The 22,400-nt window shown below is 35.9% G+C and overlaps 1 protein-coding gene across 1 annotated transcript; it reads right to left on the bottom strand.

Annotated features, from left to right (window-relative positions):
• Window positions 1–14,752: 14,752 nt before the first annotated feature.
• Window positions 14,753–18,117, bottom strand: LOC131154819 (gibberellin 2-beta-dioxygenase 2). The gene is made up of 3 exons (XM_058107586.1): window positions 17,656–18,117; window positions 15,426–15,810; window positions 14,753–15,173 (listed from the first exon to the last, which is right to left on the bottom strand). The coding sequence occupies exons 1-3, from the start codon at window positions 18,027–18,029 to the stop codon at window positions 14,895–14,897; spliced, it is 1,038 nt and encodes a 345-aa protein (XP_057963569.1). The 5' UTR covers window positions 18,030–18,117; the 3' UTR covers window positions 14,753–14,894.
• Between the last annotated feature and the right edge of the window lie 4,283 nt (window positions 18,118–22,400).

The raw sequence follows: 22,400 nt of genomic DNA, 5'->3' as shown, positions 1-22,400 counted from the left end.
CAAGTCTAAGGGTGGTTTTTACAGTACGTGTATATACATATTTAATTACGTATACATAGCTATTGATGAATTGAATGAAAAGTATATGTTTATGTGAATGGGGGCATTTTTGTGTCTATATAATGATTTAGTAAGGAAAAGTAACTTTATATATATACATGACTGAGTATTATAGTCATAGTTTTAAAAGTTAAAAAGTTCATTTTAACAACTATAGTACATGATTATAAAATTTTACTATTATAGATGATAGTAAAAGTTTTATACATAAAATTTTAAATTTACATTTATTTCTAAAGTAGTTTTAAAGTTATAGTATTAAATATTATTTTACAAAATTAAAATATTTTGAAACCTCATTTTGGTCACACACTAATAATAATCTTATTTACTTATTGAGCGTCGTCTCACCCCAAGCATTATTTTACATTTTAGATTATTTTGAAGAATGTACCAAAAATCTGGCATAACAAGTGCATGAGCGGGAATAGAAAGAGCAGAGTAATACAATTTAGAATATGTTTGTATATTTTAAAATTTTAGAAATTTACATTTTAATAGTTGAGACATATATTTGTAATAAAGTTAATTAGTGCTCTAGTAATAAAAATAATTTAGATTTATTTGCATCCGCTAAAAAATTTATATGTAGGAACCCACTCGGGTTCGGGTCCTTACATCCAGACCTAAGGATGAATTTGATCTCAGTCGGTCAATTGGCAGATGAAGGATATAACACATCTTTCATTGGTGATGAATGGAAGATTTCAATGGGTGCATTGACAATTGCTCGATGTAAGAAAAGTGATACTCTTTATGTAACTCCTGATGCATGCATGTCTATTATAGTTGCTACAGAAAATGATGATAGCAACTTAGGGCATTAACGACTCAGACACCTGAGTGAGAAGGGACTCAGGGTGATGCACTCAAGGGGTAAGTTGAGTGATTTACAGTTGGTGATTACGCGCCGAAACTGCGTAATTGGGCATCTTAACCCAGGTTTTTAGGTTTATATTTTTAATTAAATGTTCAAAATTTTCCAATATTTTAATAAAGTTCCAAAATCATCATTCTTGAATTTTATTGCACTACTTATGAAGTTTTGGTAATTTTTTGTCGCAGGAAAATTCCCGGGAACCAAAACCGACACCTATTCGTATTTCATACATAACTTTTCCGTCCAAGCTTTGATCGAGATGATTCAAATTTTTGGAGAAAGAGAAAAGGATTATCTACAAATTTTGTGTTTTGATTTTTGTGAGATACAGGTTTTAAAAGAGTCATATTTGCGATGAATAGAGAATGAAAAAAATGAAAAAAATATAGCAATTCGGGTCAATTCCAATTGGGTCAAGTTGCCGGGTCGGATCTCCTATCTGGGTCTAGGGCTTTCCCCCCTATCTTATTTAATCCTTCTCTTCCTCTTCCTGTGCAGGCAGCCCCCATGGCTCCCCATTCTCCTCTCTTCCCTCTTCTTCTTCTTCTTTAGTTAGTTTTTTTTTTTTTTTCTACTTTGTTCCTTCTCTGTTTCCCTTTCCTTCTTCCCCTGTTCTTCCTTAGCTCTGCCTTTCCCTATTCTCTTCGTTGCCCTTTGTTCCAGTCCTCCTTCAGCACAGCACCCACGCACAGCATAGCTGCAACACCAGCAACACAGTAGACCCTCACGGCACAGCAGCAATACTCGCAGCTTGCAGCAACTTCTCCAGCACAGCAGCAGCTTCACGGCACAGCAGCCCCTGCACAGCTCTTATCTCTCTCTCTCTCTCTCTCTCTCTCTCTCTCTCTCTCTCTCTCTCTCTCTCTCTCAACTTTTCTTTTTGATTATTTTATTAGTATTAATTGTTTGAGCATTGAATTAAATTGGTTTGAGTTTTATTTTAGACTTTGATTGTTGTTTAGACCTTTTATTAAAGTACGAATTTTCATTGGGATATTTGTTTAGGCTTTTTATTCTTCTGACAGTATTTATTTATCTATTTACTTATTTTATTTTTCTTTTAATTGAGTATGTGTTAGGATCGGTAGTGCTCGATTTAGTACCTTAATTTGGTGATGTCCATTCTAGTTCTTAAATAATAATAAATAAATAAAAAAGGAGAAAAGTGTTATTGTGATTCGTTAAATTTATATCTTTGTTTGTGTTTTGTTCCTTCAGTTCGAGTTCTTGACTCGTATTAAAAGTTCAGTATTTAGTCAGTGTTTAAATTATGATTTTGGTTCATAATTTTTGGTTCATGTTGCAGATTTGATTTTTATTACGTGTGTGTGTGTTTGATTGAGTTTCCTTTGCATGTTTTAATTCCTTATTTGTAGTTGCCATCTTTAATAATGCTCGTTTAGGTATTTCCTTAAGTAGACGTAGGGTTTCTATTCTTGTTTTCTTTTATTTAATGCATGTTAGTTTAGGATTTTAAATTATGTGTCATTTAATTCATCAAAAAGTGAAATTGAACCATCTTGAAAACCCGAGTCTGAACTAAGTTCAGTGCAATTTAATTTTGATTGGGAGAATGTTAAATCAGAGATTAAATGCATTCCCTGAGGAGACGATCTAGCCCTTGGGCTAAATATTACACGACAGAACTCCTATACTTGGGATAGCTTCCGAGCTGCTCATTTTTCGAGTGAGTTAAGTTTTTGGCGCTGTTGCTGGGGAATGTCAGTCTTAGTCTCAAATTTGCATTTTTCCCGTCATTTTTGTTAGTTTTATGAAAAATTAAAAAAAAATGGAAAACAAAAACCAAAAAAATTCTGAGTTTCGAAAAATGGCTGCACCTGCACCTGCATCGCGCATGATAATGGATTTTTTGCAGCTTGAATATGTCACTGCATCCTCTTCCAGTGTTTTGCCTTATGACGAGCTTGATTTCATGATACAGCGCGGAAGGATATCATTGCTACCCGAGTTTTATGGGATGGAATCTGAGTGCCCTTATCAGCACCTAGCAGAGTTTGAGTTAACCTGTAACATGTATTTCTCTCATGCTAGAGCTGACGAATCTACTAGACTGAATTTATTTCTTGCTACTTTGCATGATAAGGCACTGATTTGGTTTCATTCTATGAGACCTTATTCTATCACTAATTGGTCTAATATGGAGCGTGAATTCCTGCATGTGTTTTGTCCCTCACAGAGAACTCAATTTTTGCAGGAACAGATTCTTAATTTTGTGCAACAGGATGACGAGACATTTAGGGCTTGCTGGGAGCGATTTAAGGATTTACTAAGCACTTGTCCACATCACGGGTTCGACTCATGGAGGTTAGCTGATTGTTTTTATACTGCTCTTACCCCTGATTGCAAGTGTTTTTTCCAGACTATGTCTAATGGAGAGCCCGTCAGCGAGGATCCAGATCAGGTATTATCATTCTTTGATTACTTAGCTGACAATGTCCCATAGTGCAACACACGATACACTCAGGCACCCATGACTGCACACCCTATCAGCACAATTAGTGGTGGTGATGCATATGAACTATCAAAATACACAGATATTCCTCCGCCTCATTACCAGCCACAACAGATCCCTCAGAGCGGTACGCCGTCGGAATTTCTGGAGGATAGCATAACTTAGATGGCGAACATGCTCCAGCAGTTCATACAAACTCAAGTCGATCATAATATGAATTGCGGGACACCATTAATGCGATAAGCACGCAGTTGGACATCTTAGAAAATGAAGAATTGCCCATGGAACCTTAGCCTAGTCCTCAAGAGTACCAGCAGCCACACCAACAAATACACGATGTTTCTCTTAAGACAGTAGAGGCCACCACTACTTCGAGAAGCGAGAAATAATTTCCCCAACCTGAGATGCTCATCGTTGAACAACTAGTTGTCCCAGCACTAGAAGTCACGGCTGAACCAAAAGAGGTCAAAGAAAAATTAGAGGAAACGGGGCCAGAAGTAGAGCAGTTAGTTGATGAGGAGACTGATACTCATACGAAGTACCAACTTGTGGTACCTCATACTCCGAGCTCAGAAATCGTGAAACCGTCACTCCCACGTGAATCAGATGTTAAAGAGCCTAGTGTGGAGGCAGACTCTTACAGTGGTATGATGATATGTATATCCGATAAAGAGGGTGACCAGTCTTGTGAGCATATGATTTTCAAAGAACCAGGTAAAACCTTTAATGTTAATGCTTCTAAAGAACTGCAGGTAATTATTCCGATCACTTTCTCTCAACCATTAGTTCGTAAAGAAGCACATTTCCTGGACACAATGTTGAATAAAGACCCTTTCTTATCCACACACGAGGGTCGACTTGCACCCAAATTGTTTGGTATTTTGACACGCATTAATTCATTTGTGGTTGATTTTCGTGCAGGTATGACAACTGATCGATTGTGGCGGCTCAAATTTGGAGAACCGCCGATGCAATTTATAGACCTGCAGCCACCAGACGAAATTCCTCCTGAGCCTCCGCCAGACAATTGTGATGTTTTTCTTTCCCTTATTTTCCTTTTATTTTATTTTTAGTTAGTTTTCAGGACCATTTTCTCATAGTTCGATTTCTGTTATTTCGCCACTCAGATACGCTTTACTTTTCCCGTGCACAGTATTTTCTATTTCCCTTATGCTTTCACATTGAGGACAATGTTCCATTTTAGTTGGGGGGGATGAGCATTCGCATGTAACACTGTGCACGTACACGTACCGGGTTTTATATTTCAAAAAAAAAATCAAAAATACAAAAAAACAAAAAATAAAAATAAAAAAAAGAGAGAGAAATAAAGGAGGAGCACTGAAGGATTACATTGCATTATGTCATGCTTAACACTGACTCATACCTTTCGCATACTTGCATATAACTTAAGAATGACACACTTGAGTCAATCATGTGTAGTTTTCTCTTTATATGATCTTATGACTCCATGAAAAATTGATTGGTAGTACATTCGTGTTAATTTGGTTATATAATTTCATGTATCTACATGCATCTCACGAGGCTAAATAAACACATTCATGTGATTCATTGCACTTAGGGTTTCCTATGAGCATTGAGAGAACATCCGTGGAGACTATGACACCTTGTGAGATATACTTGAGCTATTTATCGTCCTTTTGAGTGTTAATATCAAATCAGAGTTCATAGAACTCAATTCTCTTTTTCTGGATGATTCCTTGTACACTAGTCTCTGTTTTTGATTTTCTAGCCTAGAGGTGACACCTAGTGGGGAGATAGAAACCTAGGTCTTGTAGCCTACTCAAAATGTGAAGGCTGAGCCACCCCTAGAGATAGATTTAATTCATGAACTTCTATTCGAGCTCAATTCCCATTGATGGTATGAAGATTACAAAAGAAGTGTTAATATTGTCCTTATTGCTAAAGAAAAGACAGAAAATAAAGAATGAGCAGAAAAAAGAATAAGCAATACACATGCGCATGAAATAAAATGTCAATGTCCGCCCAAATACATATCACAAAAAGTCAAGGACAACACATATTTTTCCAAGTATGAAGATTCTTCAACCAGTTAATGTGCCTCAGATGTATTCACGACAAGTTTGTGAATGAGTTGATCTAGGGCGGTCTCGGTTGGATATGGCGAGTAGGTGAGAAGATGCTAGGGTGAAGGACCCGACACCTCATAGATAGGCTAAATCCTTTCTAGACTAGTCCACTCCATATACTTAGCGTTGTTCCTTTTAATATGTGGGATGTTTGATCGCGACACTCCTCCCCATATATGACGAGTGAACCCATTTTCTTTGAGTGTTTTTTAGGGTAGACCAGTTAGGCCGAGTCAAAGCGATTGTTCTGTAAGTGTCCACTGGCGTCCTAGGTGTACTGAGTCACACACATCACACACACCTCGAGAGTTTACCTGTTTATACTCGAACTTATATGATTGCATTAACTCTGAATGTGCCATTGATTAACATCATTTGAAGTATACTGCTCTCAAATCACATATAAACGATGAAACTTGCATGAGTGACGTGTTTTGGAGTTATGTATACTGAATATGAACAAGTCTGTGTGAAATTCAATAGTATTCTTGTATGTGAAATGGTATGCTTGTGTTGCATGTGCATTGATTTCATGATTTCTGGAGTATGTAGTTGTAGACACCACCTGAGATTCACTCACGTCATTTGCTAGAGACTAGCAAAACGTTAGTTGGGGGGTATGATTACGCGCCGAAACTGCGTAATTGGGCATCTTAACCTAGGCTTTACGGTTTATATTTTTAATTAAATGTTCAAAATTGTCCAATATTTTAATAAAGTGCCAAAATCATCATTCTTGAATTTTATTGCACTATTTATGAAGTTTTGGTAATTTTTTGTCGCAGAAAAATTCCCAGGAATTAAAACCAACACCTATTCGTATTTCATGCATAACTTTTCCGTCCGAGCTCCGATCGAGACGATTCAAATTTTTGGAGAAAGAGGAAAGGATTATCTACAACTTTTATGTTTTGAGGTTTATGAGATACGAGCTCCAGAAGAGTCAGATTTGTAATGAACAGAGAATGAAAAAAATGAAAAAATATAGCAATTCGGGTCAACTCCAATTGGGTCAAGTTGCCGGGTTGGGTCTCCTATCCGGGTCTAGGGCTTTCCCCCCTATCCTATTTAACCCTTCTCTTCCTCTTCCTGCGCAGGTAGCCCTCGTGGCTCCCCATTCTCCTCTCTTCCCTCTTCTTCTTCTTCTTCTTCTTCTTTAGTTTGTTTTTTTTTCTGCTTTGTTCCTTCTCTGTTTCCCTTTCCTTCTTCCCCTGTTCTTCCTTAGCTCTGCCTTTCCCTATTCTCTTCCTTGCCCTTTGTTCCAGTCCTCCTTCAGCACAGCACCCATGCATAACATAGCTGCAACACCAGCAACACAGCAGACCCTCACGGCACAGCAGCAATACCCGCAGCTTGCAGCAACTTCTCCAGCACAGCAGCAGCTTCACGGCATAGCAGCCCCTGCACAGCTCTTCTCTCTCTCTCTCTCTCTCTCTCTTTCTCTCAACTTTTCTTTATGATTATTTTATTAGTATTAATTGTTTGAGCATTGAATTAAATTGGTTTGAATTTTATTTTAGACTTTGATTGTTGTTTAGACTTTTTATTAAAATACGAATTTTCATTGGGATATTTGTTTAGGCTTTTTATTCTTCTTACAGTATTTATTTATCTATTTACTTATTTTATTTTTCTTTTAATTGAGTATGTGTTAGGATCGGTAGTGCTCGATTTAGTACCTTAATTTGGTGATGTCCATTCTAGTTCTTAAATAATAATAAATAAATAAAAAAGGAGAAAAGTGTTATTGTGATTCGTTAAATTTAGATCTTTGTTTGTGTTTTGTTTCTTCAGTTCGAGTTCTTGATTCGTATTAAAAGTTCAGTATTTAGTCAGTGTTTAAATTGTGATTTTGGTTCGTAATTTTTGGTTCATGTTGCATATTTGATTTTTATTGCGCATGTGTGTGTTTGATTGAGTTTCCTTTGCATGTTTTAATTCCTTATTTTTAGTTGCCATCTTTAATAATGCGCGTTTAGGTATTTCCTTAAGTAGACGTAGGGTTTCTATTCTTGTTTTCTTTTATTTAATGGATGTTAGTTTAGGATTTTAAATTATGTGTCATTTAATTCATCAAAAAGTGAAATTGAACCATCTTAAAAACCCAAATCTGAACTAAGTTCAATGCAATTTAATTTTGATTGGGAGAACGTTAAATCGAAGATTAAACGCATTCCCTGAGGAGACGATCTAGCCCTTGGGCTAAATATTACACGACAGAACTCCTATACTTGGGATAGCTTCCGAGCTGCTCATTTTTCGAGTGAGTCATTGACACATGTGAGGATTGCATATTTGGGAAACATAAGAGAGTCAATTTCCAGAAAAACATCAGTATCCCAAAGAAGGAGAGACTTGGGCTAGTCTATTCAGATGTATGGGGACCAACAACAGTTTCGTCCATAGGCGGAAAGCATTACTTCTTCACTTTTATCAATGATTATTCATGGAAGGTATGGGTTTACTTCCTGAAGTATAAATATGATGTTTTTGATGCTTTTAAAATTTGGAAAGCAATGGTAGAAAACGAAACTGGTTTGAAAATCAAGAAGCTGAGAACAGATAACGGTGGTGAGTTTGTTGACACAGAGTTCAAGAAATTCTGCTATGAGCATGGTATCAGAATGGAAAAAACTATTCCAAGTACGCCTCAACACAACGGCGTAGCCGAGCGGATGAACAGAACGTTGACAGAAAAAGCCAGAAGCATGTGTATGTAGTCAGGCTTGCCAAAGATTTTTTGGGTAGAAGCAATCAATACAGCAGCTTAATTGATTAACAGGAGTCCATCAGTACCATTGGACTATAATCTACTGGAAGAAGTTTGGAGTAACAAAGAGGTAAAACATTCACATTTGAAAGTTTTTGGTTATGTTGCATACATACATATCAATGATCATATCAGGAATAAGCTGGATCCGAAATCCCAAAAATGCACTTTCATCGATTATGGTGGAGATGAATATAGATATCGCATTTGGGATGATGAAAACAAAAATGTGATTAGAAGCAGAGATGTGATTTTTGATGAAAATATAATATACAAAGATAGACACACAACAGAATCTACAGAGTCTGAAATGACCTTTGTAGATGTGGATGATGTTTTAGAAGGTGTAAGGACACGTCAGCAGAACACTGAGAATCCTCAGCAAAATACCGAGATACTTCAGGCAGAGGAACATGTGGAGTAGATTGTTGCACCACCGCCTTCTAATCCAGCACCAGAGCTTAGGAGATCTTCTCTGCAGAACGTACCGAACAGGAGGTATGTTGACCATTTACTTCTTATAGATGGAGGAGAACCTGAATGTTATGTTGAAGCATGTCGGGTAGGAGATGCGTGCAAGTGGGAGCTTGCAATGAAAGACGAGATGAAGTCTCTTAACTCCAACAAAACATGGGAACTAGCTAAATTGCCCAATGGTAAGAAGGCTCTTCACAACAAATGGGTTTACAAGATCAAATAAGAGCATGATGGATCCAGGAGGTACAAGGCTCAGTTGGTAGTTAAAGGCTTTGAGCAAAAGGAAGGAATTGACTACACCGACATCTTTGCTCCAGTTGTCAAACTGACAACCATCAGATTTTTTATGAGTATTGTTGCCTCAGAGGATTTACATCTTGAGCAATTGGACGTGAAGACGACATTTCTTCACGGTGATCTTAATGAGGAAATTTATATACAACAGTCAGAAGGTTTCTTAGTAAAAGGTAAAGAGAATCTTGTATGCAAATTGAAAAAGAGTTTGTATGGTCTCAAACAAGCTCCTAGATAGTGGTACAAGAAATTTGACAACTGTTGTGATACCCCATAGATGAAAGACCTAAAAAGATTAGATGTTACTACTCATATCAACAAGGTGCACATTTCTTTTCGAGAGCTTTCCTGTAACACCCCGACCCCGAAGGGCCTGGGATATTAACTTTTTACTATTGATTAATAGCGGAAGCAAATAAACTCAATTTTTATTAAACCAGAGCGCTAATTATCTATATTACAATCGTTTATTTCAAAAGAAGAAAAATTACACAAACATAAATATCTGAAACCATACTAATATTTTTAAACAAATTTTTATTTTTCTATCCCCACCCGCATGCTTGCTAAGCCTGATTTCCAACATGCTTTTCAGAGTTATCTGAAATAAAAATATGATTTGAGTGAGATGACACTCAGTAAGTAAATAAGATTATTATTAGTGTGTGACCAAAATGAGCTTTTTAAAAAATTTCGTAAAACAATATTTAATACTATAACTTCAAAATTTCTTTTAGAATAAATATAAATTTAAAAATTTCTGTATAAAACTTTTGTCATCAATTACAACAGTAAAATTTTATAATTATATACTATAACTGTTAAATTAAACTTTTAACTTTAAAACTGTAAAAATATTTAATGATAAACATACATATACTTTTCCTTATACGTTTCCCTTAGATCGTCATTTAAGCACCAAAATGATCATTTTCACGTAAACTGATACTTTTCCTTCAAATCATCAGTAACTTTGTACACGTAATTAAATATGTATAAACATATATTATAAAAAAAATCACCCTTAGGCTTGTTTGCTGTGAGTCATGTTTACCCCCATTACTAGGTTGTGTGGTCCGAAGACTGGACTTAGCTGCCTGGCCGACCAAACTAAATCAACGTACGTAAACTTTAAGTGAGATTTTCCTTATTAAGTCCTGGTCCAGAACCAGGTGTGCACTCAGGAGAAATCCACTAACATAAATAACCACTCTGTAAACAGTGTGGGTGCACTCTGATCCTTATAAACTTTAAGCTGCGGTACCGAACATCTGTAACTTTGAACTTTCGTTGCCATAAGAGGTTTTTAAAATCATCTTATTATAATTTATGCAATTTAAAATAATATCGTAAAAATCTCATCTTTACTCATATTTTCATAAAAAAAATGCAACGTAAAAATAAACTCATATCACACAATTTTTGTGTTAAAAATATATAATTTTATTTTTGAATAGAAAGAAATGCTGAAAATTTATCCGAGGGGATTAAAACATTTCTTAACCCAAAAATAGATGCAAGTATATTAAAGATAGAACTGGTATAATTAAATATGCGTAAAAATAAACTCATGATTTTTTGTGGAACTAATTAACATAATTGAAATTTACTTATAAAATAAACTTGGGTATAAATTTTAAATAATAATAAAAAAAACTAACATAATCAAAATTTACTTACCTTCTTCCTTACGAACACTGTAACTATCTCTAAGAAATGAGATCGGAAAGAGTGGGTAATTGAGAACTTACTCAAAAATTCTCTCCCCACCACAATTTCTTTCACTCACTAATTCTTCTTTTCCTTGGAAAAATTGTTGTGAAAAATGAAGGTTGAGAGCTCCCTATTTATAGGAAAATTTTGGGGAAGAAATAAAATTTGTAAAAGTGTGGGGAGATAAGTGAAATTATAATTTTTAAAAATTAAAGAATGGGCAAGAGATGGGCAAAGTATGGGTTGACTATGAGATGGGGATGGAGGCCATGTGGGAGTGCTTGCCACCATTCCCATTAAATAAATTTTTAATTAATCACTTATCTAATTAATTAATCAATTAGTTAATTAATTATTTTATTATTTTATTATTTTTCTTAATCATTATTATCATTATTTTTACTTTTAAACTATTTTTAGTATTTATTTATTTTATTATTTATTTTTGAACAAAAATTAAATTTGAATTTTGAAAACTCATGTGGGCCCTACATGGTCTTGTGGGCCCCACACAACTTCGAGACCCGAATGGATCTTACGTAACTCGAATAACCCTCATACGATTTTATGCGTCTTACATAGTTTTGAGACTCGTGTAAACCTCTACATGATTTCGGGACTCATGTGGGCCCCACACAATCTTGTGGGCCCTGCATAAGATACTTATATTATTATTATTTTATCATATATTTTTACAAATTATATCAGTCAAAACATTATTTTATGTACTTATTTACGTATATAAACAGTGTCTTGTGGCTCCGGGACTCATGTGGACCCCACATAGTCTTGTGGGCCCCACATATGATACGTATATTATTATCATCTTATTATGTATTTTTACAAATTATGTCTGTCAAAACACTATTTTATGTATATACTTATTTACGTGTACAAACAGTGTCTACCCTATTTATCCTATGAAATTCCATTTTGATCAGGCCGACCTCCAGGGAGCGACTGAGCCGTAATGGTCTTTGAGCACTCGCTAAGACAAGGTCTTTCTTAAGCATCAAACATGGAATCAAGGATCTTACAGAAAAACACTTCTGTATTGATATTAACTTAATGACCATTTTTATTTTTTTATTATTATTGTACTTTAATTATATATATTTTTTTGGGTCATCACATTTCCCATAAGAACTCCACGGTTAAGCGTGTTTGGCTTGGAGCAATATCGGGATGGGTGACCTCCTAGGAAGTTTTCTCAGGAAGTGTGTGAGTGAGGACAAAACACACTGAAAAGGACACGTGTTGATCTGTGGGGCTAGTCATTAGTCTGATAAGGTCCACCCCTATTGTCTGGTCCAGGTGAAGGAGGAGAGACACAGTGCTCCCTGGTAAACCCGGGTTGGGGCGTTAGAAATGGTATCAGAGCCAACACCCAACCGGAAGTGCGATGAGATTCACATTGCCTGGGTTTGGAAATGTGGGTTCGCAACGAGGACGTTGAGTTCTATAAGTGGGGAAGAATGTGATACCACATAGATGAAAGACTTAAAAATATTAGATATTACTACTAATATCAATAAGGTGCACCTTTCTTTTTGGTAGTTTTCCTATAAGAACTCCACAGTTAAGTGTGCTTGGCTTGGAACAATATTGGGATGGGTGACCTCTTGGGAAGTTTTCTCAAGAAGTGTGTGAGTGAGGACAAAACACACTGAAAAAGACACGTTTTAATCTATGGGGCCAGTCATTAGTCCGATAAGGTCCACCCCCTGTTGTTCGGTCCAGGTGAAGGAGGAGAGACACAGTGCTCCCTAGCAGACCTGGGTTGGGGCACTACAACTGTATGTAGAGGAACAATTTTAAGAAGTGCAATATCGACCACTGTTACTACTTCAAAAGGTATCGTGCTAGCTATATTATTCTACTGTTATATGTTGATGATATGCTAGTCGCAGGATCAGATATAGAAGAGATCAGACAATTGAAGCAGCAATTGTCAGAAGAATTTGATATGAAAGACTTGGGTCCTACAAAGCAGATTCTTGGGATGTCGATTTCTAAAGATAAGCAACAAGGCACGTTGCAGTTATCTCAGTCAGAGTACATCAGCCGTGTTTTACAGAGGTTCAACATGAGCAGCGCCAAGGCTATAAATACACCATTGACAGGTCATTTTCGTCTCTCAAAGGATCAGTCTCCCCAAACGGATGAAGAGAAAGACTTCATGGCTAAGGTTCCATACACCTCAGCCGTTGGAAGTCTGATGTGTGCTATGGTTGGTACGAGACTGGATATTGGCCAAGTAGTGGGAGCTGTCAGCAGGTATATGTCAAATCCAGGGAAGACACACTGGGAAACAGTGAAGGGGATTTTGAGATATTTATGTGGCACTATTGATAAGTGCCTATGTTTCGGCAAAAGCCATATGAAAATACAAGGATTTGTAGATGCTGATTTTACAGGTGAAATTGATCATCGTAGAAGCACCACTAGGTACATATTCACTGTTGACACAACAACTTTTAGTTGGATGTCATAGATATAAAAGATTGTTATTTTATCCACTACAGAAGCTGAATATGTAGTAGTGACAGAAGCCAGTAAAGAGATGATTTGACTTCAAGGTTTATTAACAGAGCTTGGATTAAAGCAGAAGAGGAATGTTTTGTATAGTGAAAGTCAAAGTGCGATACATCTGGCAAAAAACTCAGCATTTCATTCTAGAATTAAGCATATTAGATTACGTTATCACTTCGTCAGATCTCTGATAGAGGACGACGTGTTGATACTTGAAAAAAATCCAAGGTAGTAGAAATCTGGCAGATATGTTAACTAAGATGGTGACTACAGAGAAGTTGAAATTGTGTTCAACTTCAGTTGGTCTTCATGTCTGAAGACATATTTTGAGCACATCATTTATTCATGATACTGGTCGAGGAGACGTCTCCGTCTCTAAGTGGGAGATTCTTGTAGTTGGAGACGGGAGATATAGTTGGAGCCAGAAGCTGGAGATGCGTGAAGAGTTGGGAACGCGTTGCAAGCTGGACATTTATCCACCATTTAATTTAAATGGATAAAACTTCTCCTTTTGATTTAATGTATTTAATTGTAAATTGATTCCAATCCCTATAAATAGAGAGCTATGGAAGTTGTAATATGTACGAGAGAAGCTGAAAGAGCATAGAGAAGAAAGAGAGGAGGAAGAGAGTGAGAGGAAGAAGAGAGTTGTATTTTTCCGACGAATAGTGAATTTTTGGTGTGCTTCGTGGACGTCGGTCGATCTTGACCAAACCACGTTAAATTTATGGTGTCATATTTTTCTAGTTGCTCACAGGGTCTTAACAAAATCTCTTGTCAATTGCTCCCCTGGATGTAGGCTATACCGAACCACGTAATTCCTAGTGTCATTGCCTTTATTATTGCTTTATTTAAGTTGCTATGGTTGTGAAATGATTTTGTATTCATCATTGATATTGTTGTAGGTATATGTGTGATCCTTTTATACAATGTTTATTCCGCTGCCCATTGTCGGAAGAGACTCTATTTTCACAACAATTACTAACCTACTTCTTTATTTTTGTTTTTCCTTTTCTATTTTTTTTTTTAATTTTCATTTTCAATGTAAAAATTTATTTCCCTGTATTTCATTTTTTTCTCCTATATTTTCTTCACTTTATAAAATAAAATCTGTACAACTTTGTTATATTAGCCTCGGACAAAATGGGATATCTACAATCATTTTGAGGGTTGCCAAGATTTTTGCCCTTAGCCATTTAGGAATAGTTTAATTTATGAATAAATTTTCATTACTAACCAACCTGACATAGAATAAAATTAATTTTTATTTTTCATTTTTTTAAACATAACCTTGTTTCTAAAAAAGAAAAGAAAACTTTCTCCCTTGAATCAACCAAACATGTGCACATTTTATAAATTTAATCAGAATAATTAGTGCTTCAATTAAATGGAAAAAAAAATTACTAAATAAAAAAGGAGAAACACAAAACAAAACGAAAAAAATTATTTTTTTAAAAATATCTCAAACCAAAATAGAAAAAATATATTGAAGGTAGCATATAAACATCTCTCTATTTTCTTTTTTTCCATTTTTGTCCCTATCTTTTGTCTCTTTTGACTCAGGTCTTCGTTCTAGATTGTCAAAACTCAAAATTCAGGGAGTGGTACTTGTTTATCTTTGGTTTGGTTATTCTTGAACCAGTCAAGACGACAATCTCCTAGTCGTAGAGAGTAGGCGGCTTTCTTGAACTCGGCCCACCTGAAGGCCTTGTACTGACTCGGGTTATGGGGCGATACCAGATCCGGAAGAGGGGAGATCCATGCAGACAAGGGCGGAGCTCCAAAGTACCCGATTGACATTCGAGGCTTCACCGTGTTTGTCAGTGCTCTGTGTCTCACGCTTACCAACCTTCCATTTGTTAGAGCCTTCAACGACAAAACAATATAATTACCACATAGTTGTAAAAGAGGATTGCTAGTATTGTCATGGTTAAAATGCAATTTAAAAAATTTTAAGGGAATTATTTTTCATGTAGAATTTATAATTTACTTTTACCCAAATGTAAATCTGACATAGAGAAATTAAGATTTGAAATTTATAATGTTCACTTCACTACACTAAAAGACACTATTATGGATTGTCCCATATTATATTGGGTTCTAGTATAACCCACTAACCTGTAGAGCATCACCCACAACAACATAGAAACCTGTTGGATCTGGCGGGACAGGAACCCACAACCCGTTACGCAATGATATTTGAAGCCCTGGAACGTCGTTGGATCGCAAAATGGTCAAGATCTGGGGGTCTGAATGCTCCCCAAACCCTATCCGATTGTTCGTACACCTTCCATGTTGATACGGTAGTCTTGCCAATGGATCCCAACTGTAGACGTCCTTGATCGGAGGGTAGTGGTTGATCCTTAGGAGCGAGTCGCTATCGACGTCTCTAATTAGCCTGCTGAATACAGACTTGTCTGTGACCCACAGACCCTCAGCCACAAGATCAAGGATTGTACAGGCTAGCTCCCTAACCGATCGCACGTAATCATTCACGACACAACTGTCAATCAAATGAAACATTACACCACATGAGTGGTACACGTCACCACCTTTGAATTCTATATTTGGTAATTGGTAAGAGATGTCACCGTTGCTTCTCTCCCAAATTCTATATTTGGTAAGAGAAGTTAGTCACTATCACCATTTACAATTTTAAATTTATGATTTTTCATTTTTCTAAATTTAAAAAAAAAAAAATTCAGTGAGAATTAAAATATAAGTTGGCACTTTGAAAACATGAAAAAAAAAAAAGAAAGATTACCTAATATAATAATTTTTCACAATAAAAAATAAAAAGGTTATATTTAATATGAAAATAAAATATATTTTAATAATTCTTAAGAAAAAAAAACAATAATCGTTGTCAATGCCTAAGTTGGTGATAGATTTTTGGGTGGCACAAGAGTATAAATAAACAATTATGAAATTAAAATTGAATATTGAAATATATATATATATATATATATATATATACAATTATGAAATTAAAATTGAATATTGAAATATATATATATATATATATAATATTAATCTTTTAAGAAATAGTTTGTTATTTTTTTGTTTATTATTTTTTAACTTTTCTAATATCAAGGAACTTAAATTTTAGTATTCGAATTTAGGTTTGAGCAAATTTGAAAAAAAAAATTATATTATATTTTATACAATCACAAATTCAAATTTAGGGTCTGAACGAGGTTTATACATTTATTGTCATAGCTAATTCAATACACTAAAAAAGTGATAAATACCGTATTTAAGTATTAAATTAAGTGTGTAACTTTTTATATCCGTATGTAATTCCCCAATCTATTTGATGTTATCTTTTCAAAATGTCAAATTTATCCTTATAATTACCCATAACTTTTTCAAAATACCCTTATAATTACTCATAATTATTTCAAATGACCCCTATAACTATCTACAACTATCCCAAAATACATTTTATACTGCTTAATTTTTTCTTATTTTCTTAATAAATTTTTAAAAAGTTATAAAAAATAGAAAGCTATAGAGGGGTAGTTATATACAAGATTTAAATCTACTTTGTATGCTTGATTTCAAAATTAAAATAATATATATATATATATATATATATATATATATATATATATATATATAAAGAGGATTACAATAATTTCTTAAATGGGCATCATCCCAACTTTACTTTTTGGTTAAAAGTTGAGATTAAACACACCTTAGGCTTATAGCTAAGTTTGATGGCATTTCTTAGCATTTCACTATGCACTGCCATAGATTTAATTCTCTCCTTCATGGGGAATTTAAGGTGGGTGGAGTTTTAGGTAAATTTTAGGTGTCTGATTCTTATGAGAATTGTTGCATAAGCTTGTCCCAAATACTTTAAGGGATATAAAAAAAGAAAAATAGTTGAGGACAAATACATGACCTAGTACCTAAGATGTCGGAGTTTATATATATATATGTATATATATATATATATATATATATATTATTCGGAAACTGCTTATGTGCTATTTAACTAGGCTCATAAGTCGACTTATAAAATTTGTGATACAATAGATGTAGCCTAGCTAACTTGCGGGTGAAATCTAAACTAATTACACAAATTAAACTAAGTTTTCGAACAATATAGTATAATACAATATGCTCCATAGCCAGCTAATTATCAAATGAAAAAAAGAAAAAGAAAAAGGTGAAGCTAGGTAATGCATAAATTAATGAATTAATCGCAATATTTATGCAAAAAAATTTAAAAAAAAAAATCCCTTTTCGTTTCTAAATTTCAAAACTATATATATATATATATGTAATTATTATAGCATTTGCTAAGAAAGTAGTATTCAAAGTGCATATAATATTTATAAACCTGAAATGAGCTGGGTCATTGGAGATAGCTATGGACTTCTCGGCGACGGAGGCAGGGTCGGCGCGAAGCAGAAGATACTCCAGCTCGCCGGTGTCGCCATTGCAGCCGATGTTCTTAAACCCATACCCGAACGGGGCTGCCGGCCCGGCCAATTGCTTCGCCGGCGACGGCTTCTCGAAGAACTCGAGCCCTTCCTTTTCCAACGTGGCAACTGTCTCCGGCGGCACGTCGTGGTTCGTCACCCGGAAGAACCCGTAGTCCTCGCAGGCCTTGACGACCAGCTCCGACACCGTGCGGCGGTCGAGGGAAAGGTCGATCACCGGAATGCCCAATGCCTGCGTCTTCTTGCTTCTCGTGGGGGAACGCACAACCATTCTTAATTTGTCGCTAAAAAGTATTAGAAACCAAATGAGGAAATTTGGTTGTGTGTAAAAGGTTTGGCGACGAGAAAATTGAACGGTTGAAAATTTTAGGTTTGAGGGACGAGGATGGCCGATATATATATATATATATATATATATATATATATATATGCGGAGGAGGTGGGTATGTGTGCGTGTGTGTGTATAATTAATTAAAGAAATATAAAAGGAAGAAGAGACAGAGGGTTGGTTTGATGAATAAAAAAGTTCAAAAAAAAAAGAGGAAAGAGGGGAGAGGGGGGGCGGGTGCATGTGTGGGTGGGTTTCGGGTTTGGAGATGATTGAGAAAGTGATATGGAGGGAGTGGGGGAGGACTACTCTCATAATCTCATTTACTGCTAGTAATTAATTAATTAATTCATTATATAAATTTACATTTTACAAGTTTGAATAATATTTAAAACATGCTTAAATGTAAAATGTAAATTAATATATATATATATATATATATATATATATATATATATATATATATATATATATATGGAATTAAGTGCAAGCGAGGGGAGGCATGCAAGAGTGAGTGGGTAGGGAGAAAGGGGCCAAATCTAAGGTGGGGGCCAACCTGGTAGCGGCTGTTTGTCCCCCCTATTTGATTGTATTTTGTTTCCCACCTCTCTCTCTCTCTCTCTCTCACACACACACACACACAATGTGCATGCTTACGTGGACTAGTCTATTTTTATATAAAAAAAATCTAATACTTGATAAATATTTTCGAAATAATACTCCAAATCAATCATAACTATAAGAATATGAAACAATTGATTATGACATAGAAGATGTGTATTGTACGTACACTATAAATTTTATTATTCTCGATAATTTGAACGTGTTTGGTGAAAGTTTAGTACTCTCTCTCTCTCTCTCTCTCTCTCACACACACACACACACACACACACACACACACACACACACAAACGCAGTCACGCACTCACACATATGGTGCACAAGCTTACGTCATCTATGCGTATTTATATATAAAAAAATATACTAAGGTATCTGTTGGTTTTATTAGACAATGGATAGACCACAGTGTATTCCATCATGTTGCCCAGGAGACCAAAGCCTATACCCTCTGAAAAAAAGTTGGAGGATATGTATTAAGTTAAGGCGGCTAGAAATAAAGCCCTTCTTATGAGACGATTAATAAGCATGAAACTGAAAAATACTCTGATACCAATAACTAATGATATAGCGAAGTCGACCTGAACCTGTAGATAACGAGGACGCACCTGTCATACATAGCGAACACTTAAGCAGCAGTAAATATAAATTTCATCCACCCAACCATAAAATACAATACCAGAGTTACTTACAATCCACCATATTTCTGTAGATGTATATATACAATCGTCAAAAACACCAAAAGATAAAACTAGGGTCTTACATCAAAAACCTATTGACTCTAATTCAAAACTCACCCTTCTAGCAGGGTAGAACAACTGCCTCAATGGCGCGGAGCTCGGTCCGCCTGTCTTTTTGGGTTCCCTGAAATAGTTTAAAGTTATGGTGAGACACCTCTCAGTAAGAGAAATAAACTAAATACAGTTGTGTGACAACATGAATGTTTACATGCTAAAATAAATATACAGTACATATTACATGCCTGAAAACACCTCCTAGTAAAATTGATGCGGTGGTGAATTGGGTCAGGGCGAAGAACGTTCAGGAAATCAGAAGTTTCTTGGGACTGACAAGTTATTACCATCAATTTGTTGAGGGGTTTTCAGCCTTATCAGGACCTCTCACGCGTTTGAAAAGGAAAAATGCCAGATTTGCATAGGATGATGAATGCGAGCAGAGTTTTCAGGAATTAAAGCAGCAGCTCGGCACTGCACCGGTACTGACGATTCCATTAGAAGGTGATGGTTATGTAATTTATAGTGACGCATCTCTGAAAGGGCTTGGCTGTGTATTGACGCAGCATGGTAGGGTGGTAGCATATGCTTCTAGGCAGTTGAAAGAGTATGAAAAGAACTACCCTACTCATGATCTGGAATTGGCTGCAGTGATGCACACCCTAAAGATTTGGAGGTATTACTTATATGGTGAGAGATGTGAAATATTTTATGATCATAAAAGTTTAAAGTATTTTTTCACGCAAAAATAATTGAATATGCGGCTAAGGAGATTCTTAGAACTTATTAAGGATTATGATTGCATCATCAACTACCACCCATGTAAAGAAAATGTGGTGGTTGATGCACCGAGCTGTAAATCAAAGGATACAACACAGTTAGCAGCAGTAATTCAACACTAAATTCAGATGGACTTGGAAAGACTCTGCCTCAGGTATTTATAGCTAGTCTAGTTGTGCACCCTACGCTATATGAAAAGATTAAAGTCGCTCAGGAGAATGACCCAGAATTAGCAGAGGTAATAGTCAGAGTACAGGATGGTCAGGGAGAGGAGTTCAACATTTTTGATGATGGGGTGTTGAGGTTCCGTTTAAGATTGTGTGTGCCTGCAGATGATGATATTAGGAGAACAATTCTAGAGGAGGCTCACAGATCTCCATACACGGTTCATCCTGATAGTACTAAAATGTATAAGGATCTGCGAGAGTATTTTTGGTGGAATGACATGAAGAGGGAGATTGCAGAATTTGTGTAGCAGTGCTTGATGTGCCAGTAGGGTAAGGCAGAGGACCAGAGACCGGCAGGGCAGTTGTAGCCACTTTACATTCCCGAGTGGAAGTGGGATCACATATCCATGAACTTCGTTACTGGGCTACCACCGGCGCTACATGGTCAAAATTCCATCTAGGTAGTTATTGATTGGCTGACGAAAACAACCCACTTGTTACCTATTAAAGTTAGCTACCCTATGAACAGATTGGTAGAGATTTACATTCAAGAGATTGTTTGACCCCATGGAGTACCGGTATCTATAGTCTCAGACCGTGATCCATGCTTTACATCATGGTTTTGGAAGAGTTTGTAGGAGGCTTTGGGGTCTCAGTTAGCATTCAACACAGCTTTCCATCCTTAGACAGACGGTCAGACAAAGAGAACGATCCAGGTACTTGAGGATATGCTGCGAGCGTGTGTATTGGATTTTTGGGGGTAGCTGGACCCAGTATTTGCTGCTGGTTGAGTTTACTTACAATAACAACTATCAGGCCAACATAGGCATGGCACCTTACAAGGCGCTTTATGGTAGGAGGTGTCGTTCTCCTCTATAGTGGGATGAGTTAGGTGAGAGGCGAGTTTTGGGGCTATAAATAGTACAGCAGACATATGATAAATTCCGACATATTCAAGATAGAATCAGTGCAGCACAGAGTTGGCAAAAAAGTTATGCAGATACTCGTCGTCAGGAATTGAAATTTGAAGTGGTGACCATGTGTTTTTGAAAATAGCGCCATTGAAAGGAGTCATGAGATTTGGTAAGAAAGGTAAGTTGAGCCTTAGGTTTATTGGCCCGTTTGAAATACTTAAGAAAATTGAGTTATGTTGGCCTTACAAGGCTTAACATCTTGTTTTGATGCTAACAAATAAGTAAAACTTAACATGCTTTGTTTAAGTGATGTATTTTCAAGACTCAATGATGAATGCAAGGTTAAAGAATTCATGAAAGCTTATATTTCAAAGAAGAATGATCAATATGAAGCTTAAAGCATGGATTCAAAAATGGATTTAAAGATAAAGCTTGAAGATCATAAGAGCATGAAGATTAAATAGAACTTGATGAAAGCTCAAAGAAAGATGAAGCAAGCATAAAGACCTCAAGGAATTCAAGAATTAGAAATTTGAAGGAGTTTATAGGAAATTTCATGTAAGTACTTCAAATAATTTCAATATGGATACATGAAACTTTTAGGTTGATTTATTGGACCTAGATACCTTTTAACATACTTGGAAAATATTTTTATAAGGTCAAAAAATATTTCAAAAAGGTTAGAATCATTTGTGGAATGAAAAATACCAAAAACAGGATTTTCCAAATGCTGTTAATTTTTCTACATTAGCATTGAGGTGTATTTTTACTTATCAAAAGCTTTTTATTTTAAAACGTGTTCAACATGAAAGTTTTATGAGTTTCTCATAGCTTTCATTTGACACCAATATCATCAAATTTGGAGTTACATAGAAAAATTTATGATCAAAAAATAGAAGGGTGCTCGAAACTGACAGCAACCAGTAGATTGCCTGAACCAGGATAGGCGCCTGGGTGGTCAAGCCAAGCGACTGGCTGTGTCCTGGTACACGACTGCCACCCGACTGTTCCTGGTGCTCCTTTAAAAATAACATGGCAAACAACTGCTAGATTGGGGCAGACGACTGCCACGAACAGATTTTTAAAAAAACTTCAACAGAA

The sequence above is a fragment of the Malania oleifera genome, chromosome 5, assembly GCF_029873635.1.
Source record: "Malania oleifera isolate guangnan ecotype guangnan chromosome 5, ASM2987363v1, whole genome shotgun sequence".
NCBI lineage: Eukaryota > Viridiplantae > Streptophyta > Magnoliopsida > Santalales > Ximeniaceae > Malania > Malania oleifera.
Note: the sequence above shows the minus strand (reverse complement) of the source record. Positions and strands in the feature narration are given on the sequence as shown.

Coding starts and splice junctions, on each gene's coding strand:
- LOC131154819 (XM_058107586.1), bottom strand. CDS start 18,029: ATGGTTGTGCGTTCCCCCACGAGAAGCAAGAAGACGCAGGCATTGGGC. Junction 15,811..17,655: donor AATGACCCAGCTCATTTCAG/GTTTATAAATAT, acceptor TTTGATTGACAG/TTGTGTCGTGAATGATTACG. Junction 15,174..15,425: donor TTGTGGGTGATGCTCTACAG/GTTAGTGGGTTA, acceptor TTGTCGTTGAAG/GCTCTAACAAATGGAAGGTT.